The sequence below is a fragment of the Centropristis striata genome, chromosome 19, assembly GCF_030273125.1.
Source record: "Centropristis striata isolate RG_2023a ecotype Rhode Island chromosome 19, C.striata_1.0, whole genome shotgun sequence".
Taxonomy (NCBI): Eukaryota; Metazoa; Chordata; class Actinopteri; order Perciformes; family Serranidae; genus Centropristis; species Centropristis striata.
In genome coordinates this window covers 27,470,379-27,489,868 of record NC_081535.1, presented here as the reverse complement: position 1 = coordinate 27,489,868, position 19,490 = coordinate 27,470,379, and the positions used below count along the sequence as shown (strand labels likewise).

At 36.3% G+C, this 19,490-nt stretch overlaps 1 protein-coding gene across 1 annotated transcript in view; it reads left to right on the top strand.

Annotated features, from left to right (window-relative positions):
- Positions 1–19,462, top strand: part of rab27b (RAB27B, member RAS oncogene family) — a 101,477-nt gene extending 82,015 nt beyond the window's left edge. Inside the window, exons 4-6 of the mRNA XM_059358043.1 lie at positions 4,386–4,489; positions 4,687–4,810; positions 9,536–19,462. Coding sequence (XP_059214026.1) covers positions 4,386–4,489; positions 4,687–4,810; positions 9,536–9,722 — 415 coding nt within the window. The 3' untranslated portion in view covers positions 9,723–19,462. The remainder of the gene's footprint in view (positions 1–4,385; positions 4,490–4,686; positions 4,811–9,535) is intronic.
- The last annotated feature ends 28 nt before the right edge of the window (positions 19,463–19,490 follow it).

Below are 19,490 nucleotides of genomic sequence, written 5' to 3'. Positions count from 1 at the left end.
ATGGATTTTTAGTATACCATTGAATAATGACTGAATACATAAGCTTAAGCAACAAAAATATTGTTTATTTTTGTTCAAGTCCAACAGACCAGTGCAATTTCTGCCATTAAGTGTAGCAATAGCATATTTAGAAATATAGTACATTTCATAAATTCAGGTAGCCTAAAGGTAGGTAGACCTTCTGTAAATTATAATACTTGGTTATAATTACTATGGTTTTTTAAGTAAAACACAATCCACGCTAGCCGCTAGCTGCTGTATGTTTTGCATTGAGGTGATACTTGAGGGTCGATGTGCTGCGGTGATATGTGAATTCCTTGTTGCATAGCAACACAACCATGCTCTTATCGACGCTCCCATCCGTTGGTTTTTTTTAACAAAATGTCCCATCATCCACGGGGCCAACCAAAGCGTCTCTTCAGCTTCTTCCTTCATGAGTTCAGACAACAACAAACCACAGTGAACATGAACGCTAGTTGGTGCTCCAGTATAATCGGTCCGCCTGAAACTCATCCAGTGAGAAACGTTCCGTGGTGCAAAAATAAGTGCGATTAAAATGCGTCAATTTTAAAGTCCCGGCCCTAATTTTTATTTCTTTTCATACTTGGCCTTAATATGCCGTCATAGTCAAGTTCTCCTCGTACAAGTCCATTTTGGTTCTACGACCAAACAGAGAGACATGGGGACCCCATTTTGATATCCACTGAAGTTACCAAATATAGTTCTTCGCCCGATAAAGGGTTAGATGTTAATTTAATGTTTCAAGCAACAGGTGCTACATTTGAGGTCAAAGCTGAAGTGGCTGTTTGACATCAATGGGGAAACCGGGAGTAGCCACTTGATTGACAGGCAATATCTGGCATCTTTGCACTTTGGCTAAAGTTTCCCATATCAAATTGTGGCTGTACTGCAACATTGTTAAATTTAGGTTTAGTAAGTATAATCACACTGAATGTTTCAAAGAAAAAACATCAGATCAGTATCTCTGTTTATGTGCCCCCTTATCAGAATATACAGCATGTCAATCATTGATGTATGAGTATGTGTGGTCTTTAATTGGAAGTGGCCTCGATCTGTTGAATCTGTTTATAAAGGCCTGATGAGTCATTGTAAGATGAGTCAGTGTTAGTTACACAATTTTTGTCTTCTTTTCTTCAGCTCAGTGTAACGGGACAAATTCCTATTTTCATAAACTGAACTCTAACAGAGCACCTAGTCATTAATCCACCTGGATGATCAGTTCCTCAACTGTTTGCTGTGGAAAAACCCTGATGTCTGCTACCTTATCCGGGTTATTTGTGCTGAATAGTAGGTAATGTTCATATAGAGTTCACAGCTAGAAGCCCCAGCTTGCCACAGAACACACACACGTGTTGTGTGCAAGGATGCTTTTACATTTAAATCTGCATTAACAGATTTTTTGTGCCCTTTGAGGCAGCCTACAGTCTGTACACGCTGATGTTTGTGTCCACCTGGTGATTGTAAGTTCAGTGTTCATCCTACTTGTCCTACCTCTGTTTTGTATGGAAGTCCATTTCTGCCAGTAAAATGAAAACTTAGCCTTGTGATTCAAAAATTATTTCAGAAACGTTGTTGAAATTATGATAGTATGACAAAGATAATAACTTGACAGATAACAGTATCTCAAAATATTTCAGATCAGATCAGATGTGCTTGTGCTTGTTATCAACTCTAATCATGTGTTACAATATCTCCCCAGCCCTAGTTGCAAGATAGGAATTGAAATATGATCTGAGCCTATTACAGCCCAACCAATACTTGATATTTGGGGCCAAAGCCAATATTCAGTGGTTAAACGTCCCAATATTAATATCTAAAATAGAAAAATCTAAATATTGATGCCCGACTTGACTGTGTTCCAATCCAACTTTGTTTAGTACTTTACATCAAATACAAAAATAGCATACAATATAAAAAGAAAAGTGGCAATGGAGCAAACAAACAAAAAGAATAAAACCATAGAAACCAACAAACTCTTATACTGGTATGCTTCAGCCTAGTGTGAGGTGCAACCAGAAGTGACTGATTAGCTGAATGTGATGGGATATAGCTTTAAAAGGTCAGAGAGGTAGGATGAAGCCAACCCATTCAGTGCTTTGTAAGCAAACAACAAGATCTTAAAATGAATCCTGAAATTGACAGGGAGCAAATAAAGGGAGGCCAGGACCGCTTGCGTGTTTCTGTTAGGAGGCAAGCAGCAGCATTTTGGACTAGCTGCAGACGAGACAGAGAGGCCTGGCTAACAGAAACATAAAGACTGTTACAATAGTTAAGGCGAGTTGAGATAAAAGCATGAAGTCATTTTAACCCTTAATAGGGCACTCATTGAAATACTTGCAAATTCCAAATTTCAACCCTAGAGAATATTGGAGGATTTTTCATACTGCCAGAATGTGTAAAATAACATACGGAGCTGGGGGAGGGGCGTAATATTTTTAGAAAAAATCTACGAGAAAAAATTTGCAGATTTTTGAGATTTAAAATGGTGAATCTGCGAGAAAAAAGTTGTACTTTTCCCCACTTTTGTCTCGTAAATCTGCAACTTTTTTCGAGCAGATTTGCCACTTTAAATCTCTTAAATCTGCCCATTTTTTTCTTGTAGATTTGGCACTTTAATCTAGTAAATTTGTATTTTTATTTTTATTCATACTTGGCCTTAATATGCAGTCATAGTCAAGTTCTCCTCGTACAAGTCCATTTTGGTTCTATGACCAAACAGAGAGACGTGGGGACCCCTTTTTGATATCCACTGAAGTAACCAAATATAGTTCTTCGCCCGATAAAGGGTTAAAGAAAGAAAAGGATTTACCTGAGACGGTTCATTCAGCTGGAACTCAGTAGATTTCAAGACCGAGTCTCTCTGTTTATCTATTTTAAAGTCACTTTCCATTTTCACACCCAGGTTGGTTACTGTGGGTTTGACATAAGGGTCAAGTTGAGCATGAGTGGTACCACTGGGTAGTCTCCCCTCAAAAATGTCAATGGAAGGCGTTTGTATAGGCAGCAAAATATAACTCATATTCACATTTTGGACTGTGCTCCGCCGTCATTTTGCTGACGTTGTCATAGTGATTGAAGGTGATGTGTAGTGTAAATGGTGTGGGTGGAGGGGAGGTGGATGGGTTGAACAAACGGCGGACTTTCACCCAGGAGAACAGGGTTCCTGTCCCGTGTGAAAACAAAAGTAAATTACTTTTTACATAACCTATGTAAGTTCTGTGGCTCACGGTTTGCGAATCAAGTTTTTTTGACATAACTTATGTTCTTAGCATAACTTACGTTCTTAACCTAATACACATTCTTTGCATAAGTTACGCAACTTCCATGGCTCACGCTGTTTTAATCATGTTTTTTCACGTAACCTACATTTTAAAGTTTTTTACGTTTTTGTGTAACTTGCGGTTTTACGTAACTTGCTTTTTTTTTTACGTAACTTGCATTTTTTTTAACATAACTTGCGTTTTTCTTTACGTAACTTCCATAAATTTACGTAACTTATGTTCTCAGCATAATTTACGTTCTTAACCTAATATACATTCTTTGCGTAAGGTACGCAACTTCCATGGCTCACGCTGTTTTAATCCCGTTTTTCATGTAACATACATTTTTACGTTTTTTACATAATTTAGGTTTTAACATTTTTTACGTTTTTGTGTAACTTGCGCTTTTACGTAACTTGCTTTATTTTTTACGTAACTTGCATTTTTTTATGTAACTTACGTTTTTCTATACTTCCATAAATTTAAGTTGTTTATGTAACTTAAGTTGTTCATGTATTTTAAGTAACTTCTTTGGCTCACTTCCTCACTTTCTTTTTTCAAAGTTCAAGAATGTTCTCTATGATATAACATGACAGAAAATACAAATGTTCAGTATCTCTGTGGTTTCTGATGACTGTTAAATTTATTTTTAATGATTCTGAAAATACAAATATATCAATTTACAAATGGTATTGACAAAGGCTCTATTCTGTCGTTTAGAAGTTCCAATCCATCCAAGCTTTGATGACATTATATTGTAATCCTTCCACTCATTACCAAATAATTTTCTTCTTCATTATATTCACTAATAAAAAGTTTGTGATGTGCCAATGAAGCTGAGCCCACTAGTTCATGAAGCTTCACTGGCACATCGTCAGTGTTGGTGGATATTGGACAACATTTACAATAATATATCTTTGATTGGCCAATATTGACTGATGAACTAGTCAGACTGGTATATTGTTCAGGCCCGAGAGCCTATAATAAAAATTTGAGAGGGAAATTGTTTTGTTTTTTTCTTTCGATGGTGTCTCCGTTTCCCTGCAGCGCTAGTAAAGGAGCTGCAGCTTCAGACATTTCAGCTCCGACTTGTGTGTGTTCCAGGTTCCGCAGCCTGACAACAGCGTTCTTCAGGGACGCCATGGGGTTCCTGCTGATGTTTGATCTCACCAGCCAGCAGAGCTTTCTCAATGTCAGAAACTGGATGAGTATGTTGTTAACATTATATTTTCATGTTTACAAATCAGAATTGTTTAAGCTTGAAGTGTGAAGTGTGCCTATTTGCTTTTCTCTTTTACTCAAGTTCTTCTGATACACCTGTCACATATTCAGCTGTACAAAGATACGGTTTTCATTTTACATTTGTACATTTCATTCATTTGCTGATATTTGTTTTCATTTCCAGGCCAGCTACAGGCCAATGCCTACTGTGAGAATCCAGATATTGTGTTGGTAGGAAACAAGGCGGATCTGGCCGACCAGCGGGAGGTTCAGGAGAAACAGGCCAAGGAGCTGGCAGATAAATATGGGTAGGTTTGTTTTTCATGTCCAGTATTTAGTGCAGGTGTTTTACTGGATACTGAAGAATCAAATCAAATCAAAAATCAAAGGAGAGAGGAGCCGTCCACTGCTGTTTTTTTGGTCCATAAAGGTTTTGTGTAGCGAATGATCCGGGTATTTCAGGATGGCCTCCAACATGTTGACAGTGCATGTCTCCACCACCTCCTCCAGTGTGTCTGGTGAGAAATTAATCAAGTGATTAAGTCATTCATTGATAATTTTTTTTATTTCTGAGACTAGAACAACTAGACACACGTTGCTGAGCTGCATCTCTTATTCATCTTTCAGCTTTCAGATGATGTACAAACTTCTATGTGGCGTCTGCGGTTGACCTGCTATCTCCCCCTAAAGAACCCCAGTCCCTGACCCCTACCCTTCTAAAAAGAGGGTGGAATGTTTACAGGATAAAAGTTTCTTTGAACATTTAATAGGGCACTCATTGAAATACTTGCAAATTCCAAATTTCAACCCTAGAGAATATTGGAGGATTTTTCATACTGCCAGAGTGTGTAAAATAACATACCGAGCCGAGGGAGGGGCGTAATATTTTGAGAAAAAAAGTTTATGAGATTAAGGTGTCAAATCTACGAGAAAAAATGTGCAGATTTTTGAGATTTAAAGTGGTGAATCTGTGAGAAAAAAGTTCCCCACTTTTGTCTATAATTAATTAGATTAATTTTTTAAATCGAGTCCCGGCCCTAGTTTTTAGGAAACGTGTCCGCAGTCACTAGACTCCAGTGCGTGTTTTATAGATTATTGGGCTGTCAGACCCATATAACTATACATTGGACCAATAAAATGTCAGTGAGCAGTCCCCTAAAATTCCTCAACAAATTATTTCAATGAGCTTCCATTTAGTCAGCTGTTAGACAATTTCTTGAGCAGTTGCTTGTGAATCATTTTAGCCTCCATAGCTTTTTTTAAACTTTCTTGCACTGAAGTTGTTTTTAATCAGCATTCCTTGGCAGCAAGAGGCAGGTATGTTTACTTTGCTCCCTCACTAACTTCCTGGTTACTTGACTGGAATGATGACTTTCCACTGAGGTTTTTTTGTGTGGATGCATGTGTCATTCTTGGTGTGGATGGCCCTAACTATTTAAATTGTACTTTAATTTCTTTCATAACTCACTTTAGTGGCTTTCATACCTTACTCTTCACCGGACAGTTAACTTTTAGTGACTTTGCTGTTGTTTCATTGAGAACAGACTAACTGTAAGACAAGCTGAGAAACCAAACACAACATTACAGACAGTCAGTGCATGACAGGTCGTCCTCTCAACAATACCTCAAGTGACTTCCTGTTGGACAAGTTAAAATTTGTTTCCTGGTGTCATTCCAACCAGCCAAGACCTCGGTCTGATGTTGCCTGGCAACACAATCCTGATCCAGGAAGTAATAAACTCTGTATTAAAATCTAGGGAACATAAAAATGGGGCTAAAGGTACAGGTTTAGCCTCAGAGGTTAATAAATGTATTTATTGAGTCAATACAATCTACAATCTACACTTAATCTACACCTGTCACAGTGTTAACTGTTTTTAACTTTTTTGATTGTTTAAAACTATTAGGTGTCCAGTGACTAGGGCTGGGCGATATGAACCAAAAGTCATATACTGTTATATTTAGGCTGAATATCGATATACGATATATATCCCGATATTTTTATCGTAAAGTGAGAGCAAATGTTCAGTCAAAGCCAAATATGACATGTCACAAGTAGTTTTATTGAAACCGTTTATTTAAGTGAACATAAATACTGTATAACAACAGGAGTACCTTCTTTTTTTTTTTTTTTTTTTAATCAAAGCTCCATAAAGTGCACATTTAAAAAAATATCTTAAATAAAAAAAGCCTATGAAATTAAATAGGCCAATCTTTTTCTGAAATTAATATATTTATATGAGAAAAGAATAACAAACATTACAAAATAACTAAATATGACAAACCCTAGTAAGGGCAGCATTTATATAAAGAAAGAAAAAAATACTGAACTATATGGATATATGGTCTAATTCCATATCACATTTAAAAATACATAGATATATTTTTTATATCGATATATCGCCCAGCCCTACCAGCGACCAGTCCCTGCTGGTCCTTACAAAGCCTCCTAAAGGTTATTCTCTATAAGAATTATTGATCCTGAAATGTCTGCGGACTTATTGTCTTACTGAGTAAACCGATAAATAAACCAAGGGCTAATTTTGGCTATTTGTATACAGATCATGGTGAAAGGGGAAAAAATAAGTATAAGCAAGTATAAGCCAGATACATATTCCCTAAAACTGGAAAATGTCCCCTTGACTTTACGATTGGTTTATCAGTCTACGCACAAGGTTTTCCACACATTTTCATTTCTATGTGATCCTCCAGGCACCATAAACAACTAATGCATCTCACAGTAATTATGTAGCTTTAACACAACAATAAATGTCCCTTATTGCTGTCTGCTATGGACTATTGATCTCATGCATGATATGAACCTGGACTGAAATAAATCAGGACAGATAATCTTCTACCTTTTTTTCCCCCCCAATGGTTTTGGTTAGACCGCGGCCACAGCTAATCCAGTTAATACGGCAATAGCTTCACTCCAATTGAATCAGTCGTTTAATGTGCGTAGATGGTTCACTAGAGAGAACAGGAGTGTGAGAGTGATGGCAGCCTGCAGTACCTGACCCTGCTGTCTGTGTTTGCAGTTCTAACCAGTGTAGCACTATGCACCAGGACTATTTGGATCAATTTACTGCTTAAAGGCAGCGTTCCCCATTATGAACATTATAAAAACCAAGTACTGATCATCCACTTTACCAGTGAACACCTACACATGTGCATTAGAGTGGCACTTTGCCATTTAAGCCAAGATTCAGAATACCTATAGGGCAGTCATAGGCCCATTTCTCTCACTAGTAGAAAGCAAATAGAAATAAATGATGAGGAAAAACGGGCTGCTTAAATAAATACTTTTTCTAAAAGAACTTTCCTTTTTTTTTTCTTCAGAAGTTGAAATGTTCACTAGTGATGTGCAAATGAAGCCTCATGAACCATTTTCTTTATTTTCTGAGCCCACTAGATGGTGCTCTCAGTTCAACAAAGAGCTGAAAGCACACTCAACTATAATAGCTTGAGCCTTTTTCTTTAAACAAAGAGCGCCGTCTAGTGGGCTCAGAAAATAAAGAAAATGTTTCATGAAGCTTCATTGGCACATCACTGATGCACACCTCAGATTCATTGTGCTAGGACTAATTTTATTTATGGTAATGATACTACATGAAGTTTCCCCATGCACGTTCAGTATGTTAAAAATATCTTACTTTGAGAAATGAAACTTATTTTTTAATGACATGTAAATGCACATCACTAAGGATTAGCCTGGATTGAATATTTATTTATTTCCATTTAATTTCTTAAACTCTGTACAGCACTTAATCTAACATGTATTAATAAATGTCCTTTTTATGATGTTTTTATCTTGTTTTTTAACTACGGGTTTAGTGTGGCAGGTTTTGTTCTCACTTGTGGTGTGGAAATTTGTTTTTGTATTTGTTACTGTTATCAGTACTGTTATATTTGAATAATTATAAGAAAGCAGATAGCCAATGTTTTTTTCTCCACTGTAGCTTTCCTCTTTCCCACAGACCTGAGACAGAGCAATTTGGTTCGTGTTCCCACAGTTATCATGTTTAGGCTTTGTAGCTCATAGATAGGCACCTGTAAGACCAACACACACACACACACACACACACACACACACACACACACATTGTGTATCACAATCTACAAACAAGATTTGGACAGCTGTTGGCCTGTCCAGGTCATTGGTAACTGGCCAATAGAACTTGGTTTGCGTGTAAGTCACACTTCTGTAGAAGATGAAATCTGAATTATTATAGAAACCGGGGCTCATTTTGACTGGGATCATGTGAGAGCTGTCAGTCTGAGCTCCAGCTCTGCATAACTTTACCTGAAACCTAAATAAATTAATCTATGAACTTGAGACCTTAACATTACTGTTGTCAATATTTAATGTTTGTCATGGTCCTTGATGTGATGTGATGCCGGCTGCAGATCAATTTTTCTTTGTTGAAGTTGAAACTTAAAAACTGATGAGATTAATTGGAATGGTCCTGTATGTTCTTGTCACCAGTGGTGAAATGTAACTAAGTACATTTGCTCAAGCACTGTACTTGAGTACAATGTTGAGTTACTTGTTGTACTTTACTCGAGTTTTTCCATTTTATGTAACTTTATACTTTTACTCCACTACATTGCATTTTCATGCAAACATTGTACAATCTTTACTTCACTACATTTAGCTGCCAGCTTTAGTTACTTTTCAGGCGATTTAAAATTAAAAATGTGATGAATATGAAATCAGAATTTTTTTTAATTAAGCCTCAAAACAATATATTAAGTAGTTAAAATGAGCCATACATTTGAGAAAATTCAACACTGCTTACATAAACGTATCAACAATAATAATCCAGTAATATATTGAGAATTTATAAAATAATCTGAGTGGGTCCATTCTGCAAAACAAGTACTTTTACTTTTGAAACATTTGTACTTTCGCTTAAGTAAATTTTGAATGCAAGACTTTTACTTGTAGTGGAGTAATTTCACAGTGTGGTTTAAGTACTTTTACTAAAATAAGAAATCTGAATACTTTTTTTACTACTGCTTGTCGCCCACAGGATCCCGTACTTTGAGACGAGTGCGGCGACAGGAGCGGAGGTAGACAAGGCAGTGATAACACTGTTGGACCTGGTCATGAAGAGGATGGAGCAGTGCGTGGACAAACCGCCTGCCGATCCGGCCAATGGGAACGGGGCAACCAAGCTTGGGGATGCGCAGCCCAATGAGAAGAAATGTGCATGCTAGAAAAAGAAGGAAACAACCAGTCAGCGTTCCTCTGTCGTCTGTCCTTTCTACTTGCCCCATTCCATCCTTCTTTAACCTTCTCCTTCTGTCATCTTTGATCGCATGTTTCTTCATCTCCCCCCGTCTGTTCTTCTCTCTCTAAAACTAAACATCTAAACATCTTCTGCTCCTTATTTTTTTCCCCCACCCTCCTTTACTCTTCCTTTTCCTCCCTAACTGTTTGCCACTGTGGCAATGAAACAACCCTGTCACCCTCTAGTGGATATTCCAGGTAATGCAGTCTCAGCCCGTCTGCCTTTGAGCTCTGTTTAGGAGGAAATTAAAGCAGGAGGGGAAAATTTCATCACTGTCAGACACATAATGTGCCTCGTTTAAAACATGCAGCCTGGGAATTAAGCTCTGCACGCACCCAATTACTCTGCTCACAAGTTGTTTGTGTGATTTAAACGGAGATCAACAGGCGAAAAGAGATGTTTAAACTAATTTGAATGCTTTAAAGGCTGATCAGTTTTTCATGTCGTAACGGGAACGGTTTTGGCTGTAACTGGGCCGTAAACAATCGTGTTTCTGTGTAAATGAAGTCCTCTCCTGACACTTTTCCTCCTGAACCAGGGTGAGAAACTGTGTCACCAGTTTCCAGTATTTTTGTTTTTATTTTTTCACAGTTTCACAGTGTTTTCAATGCTGTACCCATATTAGAAACATTATGGTCATTTTGCAGTGTTTCAAGCAATTTCGTTCGGTTCAAGGATGCAAAAATGTTTGCTAAAATGCATCAACTTGTGTTTAATATAGTTGGCTACGGTGTCAGTTCTCTGACAGCTGAGTCTGAGTGGCTGTTTACAGCTATTTTTTTTTGTTAAGCTAATGTCAGCTTGGTAGCTAGCTTCTTTAGCTAAATTCAGGATCTGTAAAGCTTAAACCACAATAAGATGTGAAGATACATATAAGACAATATTAAAGTTTATATTGGTTACAGTAAAACACCTGATATAGAGATACTCTCCACACAAAGCAGAAGAAGTACATGTATGTTATTTTCATAACCAAATTGTTGTGCTTATGGACACTTCCTAGTGATTATTATGTATTGCAGTATTATGTATTCTTATTTTGGATCAGTACCCATGATAAATTGAATATTTGTCTTGGCACTCATTTAAAAAAAAACAACTTTGGAAAACATGTTGATACAATAAGCTCAGCTTCCTGTTTCTACATCAGATTAGCAGTTTATGTAGCCAGCTAGCTAACATAGGGCTATCAGTGTTAGCAGTGGCTACAAGCTTCATGCTAATATTTACAAAAGCAGCTGAGTGTTTTGAAGTATAGACAGTCTGCAGTGTTTCAGTAACTGCTTTCTGCTGAGTTGTTGCTTTGTGTGCCATTAGTTAAAATTTTCTCTGAATTCCACGAATCTTTCTATCCGACTTTTGATACAAAAACAATAGCATGTGGTAAATTTAGCTAGATTAAGCTACCTTGCTGTGTTTTCTTTGGCTGTTCATACAAGACTAATAATGATTGGTAGGAAATAGGATTTTTGGATACTCTGGATACTTTTACATTGATAGCGTTTGTAATTTAGCTAAGTATAAACAATTTCTATTCCCAAGCAAACTGACTCACTAACTTCACTGAAAAAGACTATGTGAGGTTGTGTTCACATTGGCTGTGAGGTGTGTTTATTTCTCCTGCACAGCAAAGCTCGATGGAAATCCATTCAGAAAACAAGCATTTTAAAAGTTGCTGTCTGCTTGTCATCTTGCAGACAAACCTGACAAATTATGAATTCAGACTTTTTACATATCTGCATTATGTTGTAGTTATTTCGGCAAACTTTTTCGTTTATTGCAATTAAATCGCAGCTAAATCAGTTTATTTTGGGTGCGTATTGCTGTAATACTGCTGTACCGGCAGTCAACCAGACACAGTTGAGTTGTCTGCACCTCCGCTTGATATTATTGATCCAGACATGGCAGTGTTTGGTTAATGACGGGAAATAATGGTGCCTTTGTTTAAACTGGCACGTTGCACATGAGTCACATGAATAAACACATATTTCTGGCGGGAAAATTTGCCTTACTACCAGTGTGAACACATCTTTCGCAGCCCAATTGGCCATACTTTGCTGTTGCACAGCGAACTCTCCATTGATCTCCATGATGGTGATGATTGCAGATTTGCAGGTTGTATACCATTTCTATTGTAGGACAATTATGGGTACAGCATGACACATGTGACATGGAGAAAAAAACACATTGTATATCATTAATAATGTGTCCTAGACAAGTATAGACATGTTGTTCCAAACTGATCTACTGCCTTGGCTTTTAAAGCGTTATTTCACTGAGGGAGAACAGACTTTCATCTCTGTGGGAGTTTGAGAGAAGTCAGCTAAAAATATCAGCTGCTATTTCACCGTATAAAAGATAGTAGCTATTTTACAGGCGGGGAAAAAATGACCATGAGTGGAGAGGATAATTATATCTAATCAGCATCAACATCACGAGAATAGACCTTTCTGAGAATGAAAAAATGCCAAATGTCAGTTGGGTGACGACAGCTGATTTTCCATGGTGACCTCTCATCTCTTTGTAACAGATAATGAGACAAAGTGAAATACCGCTTTAAGGCCCCATACATGACCAATGTTGTTAGAATATAAAGTGACCAATTATTTATATTAAAAGAAATGTAAAACATGTATTATTTCTTTTGTCATATTTTTGTTAGAACTATCCTTTTACATTTCACAGTGCCATTTCCCTTCTTTTTTAAATTTTAATTTCCATCTCAACTGCGTTCATATTTATTTGTTTATTTGTTTTTTTTCCAATGCTACAGTGCTTTTCGGTGTGTTTTCAAATTAACCTCACAATTCTAAAATGTGTTTCTAACATGAAGAAAATATATTACAAACTCTTAAAGAAGAACAGTAGAAGACTTTTCTGGTTCAACGTTTGAAGTTAAAGTGGACCATCTTTTTGTTGTGTTTTGTTGCGTAACACTGTATTGTTTTCCCTTTGCATACCAGACCATATACCAGTCCAGAAAACCTTATAAAATCACAGCATATCGAAACAAAACTCCACAAAAGGCTGCATGTTTCACACCATGGCGTCCATCTTTAGAAGCCATTCAGTAAAACCACCGTATTGATTTAAATGTCAAAATCAGTTAAAAATGTGAAATGATCTCTTTTGTTTTAAGTGCAACTCAACAGTTTTCCTAAAATCAAGTTAGACCTTGATCTGCCTTACTTCATGAAAAATCATTAGTCAAGTTGAGTTACACCCGAAACAAGGGAAATATTTTTTTTTGCTTCCTTAATAATCCTTATTCTGTCCTTTAGTGAGATACAGGGAGGTTTAACAGAACGGTTGCAACTTTCGGCTGCAACAGTAGAATTATTACCAGCCTGTTCTCCCATCAAAAACCTCAGTATAGGTCGTGTGTCTAGGCAGTGAAAAATGAGCTGTATTTATGTATTTCACTGTCCATTGTAATGCGTCAATCTTGCTTATGTAGTAGTGATGGACAGCCAAGTGAAGTTAAGAAGGCAGATTCCTGTGTGCGGTAAACAAACGGCAGACTTTCACCCAGGAGAGCGGGGTTTGCGTCCCGTGTGAAAACAAAAGTGAATGATTTTAAACTTAAATTATGTTGTTTACTTAAGTTATGTGAATCACATTTTTGAATGTGACTTGTACCTACTTCTACTTACAGCATTTACGTACACTTATTTACTGTTTAAACTGTCTTTTATAACACCTTACCAGGACGTTTTTGCCCTAAACGTAGGTCAGTGGTTTTATAACATAAATTCTTTCTTACAACCACGATTGTGCTATTTTTAGAAAGCGCCGCTGTACTGCGAGCCATGAAATACGATCCGCGGTACGTACATATGTGTCGTTAAACGCGAGCCGCAATACGGACATACGTCCCGTAATTTGTGGTACTGACACACGACCTCTTCTGTTGTTTAGGTTGGAGAAATTCTTGTTATTGCAGGTGGATTTTTCGGGGCAAACCAGGGCCTGCCAAATTAGTCAGCAGTAGGGTTGGGCGATATGATGATATCCATATTGTCAAAATTATATATATATATATATATATTAGGGCCGGGACTCGATTAAAAAAATTAATCTAATTAATTAGAGGCTTTGTAATTAATTAATCAAAATTATTCGCATTTTAATCGCATATAAATATTTGACCTGAGAACAGTGAGAAGTAATTTTTTTCACATGGATTTTTAGTATACCATTGAATAATGACTGAATACATAAGCTTAATCAACAAAAATATAGTTTATTTTTGCTCAAGTCCAACAGACCAGTGCAATTTTTGCCATTAAGTGTAGCAATAGCATATTTAGACGCTAGCTGCTATATGTTTTGCATTGAGGTGATACTTGAGGCTCGATGTGCTGCGGTGATATGTGAATTCCTTGTTGCATAGCAACACAACCATGCTCTTATCAACGCTTCCATCTGTTGGTTTTTTGTAACAAAATGTCCCATCATCCACGGGGCCAACCAAAGCGTCTCATCAGCTTCTTCCTTCATGTTTACTGTGGTTTGTTGTTGTCTGAACTCATGAACGCTAGTTGGTGCTCCAGTATAATCGGTCCGCCTGAAACTCATCCAGTGAGAAACGTTCCGCGGTGCAAAAATAAGTTAAAATGCTTCAATTTTTTTAACGCATTAATCTTTGTGTAATTAATTCATCTTAATTAACGCGTTAAAGTCCCGGCCCTAATATATATATCAAATTGTTTCTTTGACGATGTTGAAATGAAAAAACAGCTGCCAAACTGTGTTATGGCCATATTTACATCATTTGGAATCATTGAGGCACTGTTTTGCTAACATGGAATAGACACAAGTAGACTTGACCATGTGATTATTTCATAGTTATTTATTAGTAGCTTTCTGAAGAGCCAAAACGAGGCTAAGTATGGTGCCTAACTCTCTGCTAATCCAAAAAATGGGCAAGGAGGCTGAATAATACTAGCCACCTGTGAGGACACCAGCCTGTCACTCAAAGCAGCCACACCCTTAATTATGCCTCACTTTAAGTCTTAATACAATTTAAACAGGTGAGTTATATAAAAATGCTAATAAAAACCCTAACCCCCCAAAGCTGTCATGAAAGGGAAATCAGCTATGGGGAGCGTGGTTTCTCTACCATCAAACATGTATTTCACATGGGACTCTACTGGGATTTATTTACTTTGAAGCCTCAAGTGGCCATTTGAGATACTGCATTTTGTATGGCACTTCCACATTAGCTGAATTTTTCAGCCCTGGAGGGTGCTGCTTGGAAAGAAATCTATATTGAATAGAGAATAAAACATTTTGTACATATCGTCCAGCCCCAGTCAGCACTAAATTTACTGTAAGTGGATAGTAAAACACTGCTGCAGGCATATAAAGTTTAGAGTTTCAATATCTGATTATTATTTTACCAGTATATTTTCAGTATTTTGTTCACTATAAAAAGGTTAAGCGTCATAGAGCTCTGGCTTCACCTCACCTATATTTAATCTACCAGTGTGCCAAAAAAGAAAAGGAAACACCACACACAAGTGTTTGTTTTGGGCAAACCCAAACCTCATCGTGCTTGTTCACTCAGAGATGCACTGCCTTCACAAATAGAAAAAGGTGTTTTTATTTGGTTTGTTATTTGTTTGAAAGCCCGACAAAATTGCCTGCCAACAGCTGATCTCAGTGCCATATTAAACACTCACCGCTGTTCCATTTTAGTTGATCAAAATATTAATTTGCTGACTATAAAGACATAAGGAGCTGGCTCACAAATTGAACATGTTGTCAGAGTTACTCAGCAACATGATTGGAGTTTCCAGAAAATACTGTATTTCTTCTCTGTAATGAGTTCAGTTTGGTGTTACTGTGTCAGCTGATCATCTGCTTCCTTTTTTTGTTCAAATCTGTATATTTGAGCTTTTATGTTGGTCTTAAGTCATGTAATCATAATGTACAATTCGATTTTTTCTATTTTTATTTTATGTGTTTCCTTTGCTCCAACTTTTATTCATGAAGCTATCCTGTTAAAGTAATCTATAGTGCGTAGCAAAAGTTCATTTAAGGCCTGTCCAACTTGTTAAACGGTGCATAATTCAGCAAAATAAGGCGCAAGGGGCAAACAGGTTGTATTTAGTCTCTTAATTACTCATAAATCACTATCATACCTGCACCAAGTGGCAGGGTTGGACCAGTGTAACACTTGGACTGGAGTGATATACAGAATTTTACCACTAGGTGTCACATTTTTCTCAGCAGCCACGACTGTAACATAATGGGACTGAGAGAGTCAATGAATGAGAGTGAAGCGACTCCAGGCCATACTGTACCACGTAGTTGAGAATTTTTTTCTGCATGCACCATTGAGTGAGGGGAGTTAGATAATAATTTGCACTGGCCCAAGTAAAATCTATGTCTGGAATACACACGTTTGATTTAGCGCTGTGAGCATACAGGTTTCTGATGTAGGCTACTTTTGATTTTAATAACAAAAATCGAAAGTAGTAGTAATGTCAAAAAAAAAAAAAAAGTATAATCAAACAACTCAATTATCTTGTACATTGCTATTTAAATGCCTCATTTGGAAAAATTTAAGAAGTGAGAGCTTTGCTGTCTCCTAGACAAGCAGAGTGTATGTGCATTATGAACCCACCTTATAGGTTCATCTTACTATCAGAATAATGGGAAAATACTGCGCTGTTGAGTGCTTGAGAACGCATTTAAGGGAACTTTTCTCAGTATTTTAATCTAATGCCACTTTCTACTTCTACTCCATGACATTTCAGAGGAAAATATTGTAGTTTTTAATTTAACTACTATTATCTGACAGCTTTAATTACTTTACAAATTAAGATTTTTTGCAAACAAAACATACAAAAATATAGTACACCCTAGTGCAGTTGGATCAATTGATCAGTTCACAGAAAATTAATTGGCAACTGTTATTATTCATGTGAAAAGATCTCATAATTTGAGCTTCTTAAATGTGATGTAAACTGTGAATTTGCTGCTTTTAATTTGAATTCATTTTTACTCATTTTGATTTATGAATTAAATTTCTGCATTGAGTACTTTTACTTTTCGTAGTTTAAAATACATTTAGCAGATAAAACGTAAATACTTTTACTAAGTTTCTCAGTGCAGGACTTGTTGAAATCTTGGTGTTACTATTGTTACTGCCTGGCACTGGCCCTGTGTTTATACTTGCACAAAATAGTTTCTTGACATGGAAATGACAACTGAGTCAGTCTACACTAGGTTTATCACCGGGTGTAAGCTAGAGCACTCAGACCCAATAGTTGAAGCTGCAGTAACTCAAAAATCATTTTTTGTCCAAATGGGGGCAGTGGGAACAAGCTGAAAAGACAGCATTGACACATTATCGCCTCATAAAGTTGTTTTTTTGTGTCTATCTGAAGAATCCCTTTAGCTTTGTTTTGGTCTCCACCAACTCCTGACAAAAGTACAGCAGCTTGTCTGTCTGTTTTTTGTTGCTGCACTGCTAAAAACAAGATAAAAACACTAAATCTGAGGGAAATGATCTTGCTGATCTTGGACAGATAGATTTCTTAAAATAAGATTATAGAAATAAGCATGTTGAACGCTTAAAATAAGGAATTAACTCTTAAAACAAGATCAATTATCGAACACTTCTAAATCTAAAGTGTTTTTTTTTGTCTTGGTGAGAAACAAATAATTGTCAGTGCACTCTGCTCGGGCCAGTTCATCGCTGCTTGCAGCTTTATTTGATCTTGTTTTAAGAGTTAACTTCTTATTTTAAGCGTACAACATACTTATTTCTAGATTTAACAATCTTAATTTCAGAAATCTTGTCAAGTGAAATTATCTGTCCATGCAGCAAGATAATTTCCCTCAGATTTAGTGTTTTTATGTGTCGTAAAACCAAAACAATAAGCTAAAGAGGCTAAAATAAGCTCTGTTTCATGCGGCATCATTCTCACTGTGCTCATTATTTCACATGAAACAATCCATAAAAATATTGATTATTGCATCTTTAAGGCTAACACATGTTTAAAGGTACACCAAGTGTTTGCTTAATTAAATCCACTAATCAGGAGCAAGGTTATAATATTTTTGGATTTTTCATTAGTTTTAGTTTAAATTTTGTTGTGATTTTTTGTTTTCAAATTCAGTTAGTTTTAATTTGCTTTTAGAGTGAGTTTGTTAGTTTTAATTAGTTTTTTTTTTTTTTTTGGAAAATTCTTAGTTTTTATTCGTTTTAGTGTTAGTTTTTTGTAATGGGTATTTGTTGGGTGCCAGATTCAATAAGGTCACAATAAATGTTGCCTTTATTTCCTTTTATTATCCATCCCAGCCCCAATAAGTTTATTAAGTCATAAAACCAGATAGAAGAAATAGATTTCATATCAACCAAAAAGGTTTAAGTTTTAAAAAAAGCTGACAAAGGACATTTTCACTGTAATTTTAGTTAGTTTTGTAACCACACAATACAGTTTCAGTTAGTTATCGTTTTTTGTTTTTTTTAAACTCGTTTTTATTTGTATTTCAGTTAACGAAAATGTTTTTTCAGATCTAGTTTTTGTTATTTCGTTAGTTTTCGTTAACTATAATAACCTTGATCAGGAGTGTACGTTTTGAAAAGTTGTTTTTTGATAACAGTTTGGTTAAACAGTAGATTTATGACTAAGAAAATAAATGATTCTATAAATGCAATGCAGCCTTATTGATGAGGATGACTGGAAACTAACTCTAGTCATAATTTGAACGAATTTACCTAAAAACCGACATATCTCACAGATCCTCCGGTCGAATAAAACAAGGATACAAAATGAACCTATTTAGCATCATGGTGGTCTTCTTAGGATTTGAGACTTTGTCCAGGTTCCCAGTGCTTCTCACCTGTAAATGAACAACCATTTTTCCTAATATCTTTAACCAATCCCTTTTATTCTGACAGTCATTTAAACCAATTAGTCATTTTTTTCTTATGTTGCTCATATATCCCCTAGTTGTTGTTTTTTAAAGAAGATGTTTTAAACATTTATTTCTCACTTTCTTGTTTTTCTTGCAGCATCTCTTTCATAATTCTTAATGTTTTTTGCATTCACTTTGAAAGTTTACACTGTTTGAAGAGTCATGTTGTGCCTGTTATTAACTCTTCTGTCTGATCCTCTGTAAAGTTTGTGAGCTACTGAATATTTTCATGCATTATTGATTATAGATTATAAAGCAGAGGCAAAAGAGACCAGAAGTTGTGATGTTTTTGTGCCCGATATATCAAAACAACTAATCAATCCAAGTACCTCTAAGAGCTTTTATTTTTGGAAATCCTCTGTGTGTGAATTCTCTCTGATGCCTGCGGTTTGTACACGTTTCTTCAGTTTTCACTGCGTGTATCGATGCCTGTGTGTGTTTGTTGGGTTTGTTGCACCGTCAGCATGTTTGACACAATGAGAATGAAATGACCTGTGGTGCGTTTAATGTTTCTGATGTCAGAGCTGCAAATAAATCTCTGTGTTTGTTTTATCCAGCGTTTGTTTTTTTCCACAAGAGGATGCTTTGGTTTTTGGTTTGAAGTGATTTTACATTCTTTGATTGTTGAAACTCAGAAGAGCCCGATAGCATAATGGCATGACCTTTCTGTGTTGATGAGGTGTTCACAAAGGCTCACTGTAATTTTATCCCAAAATAAAATACTTCTTTTCATTTTGTGTTTAGCATTTGAGTGTTGAAA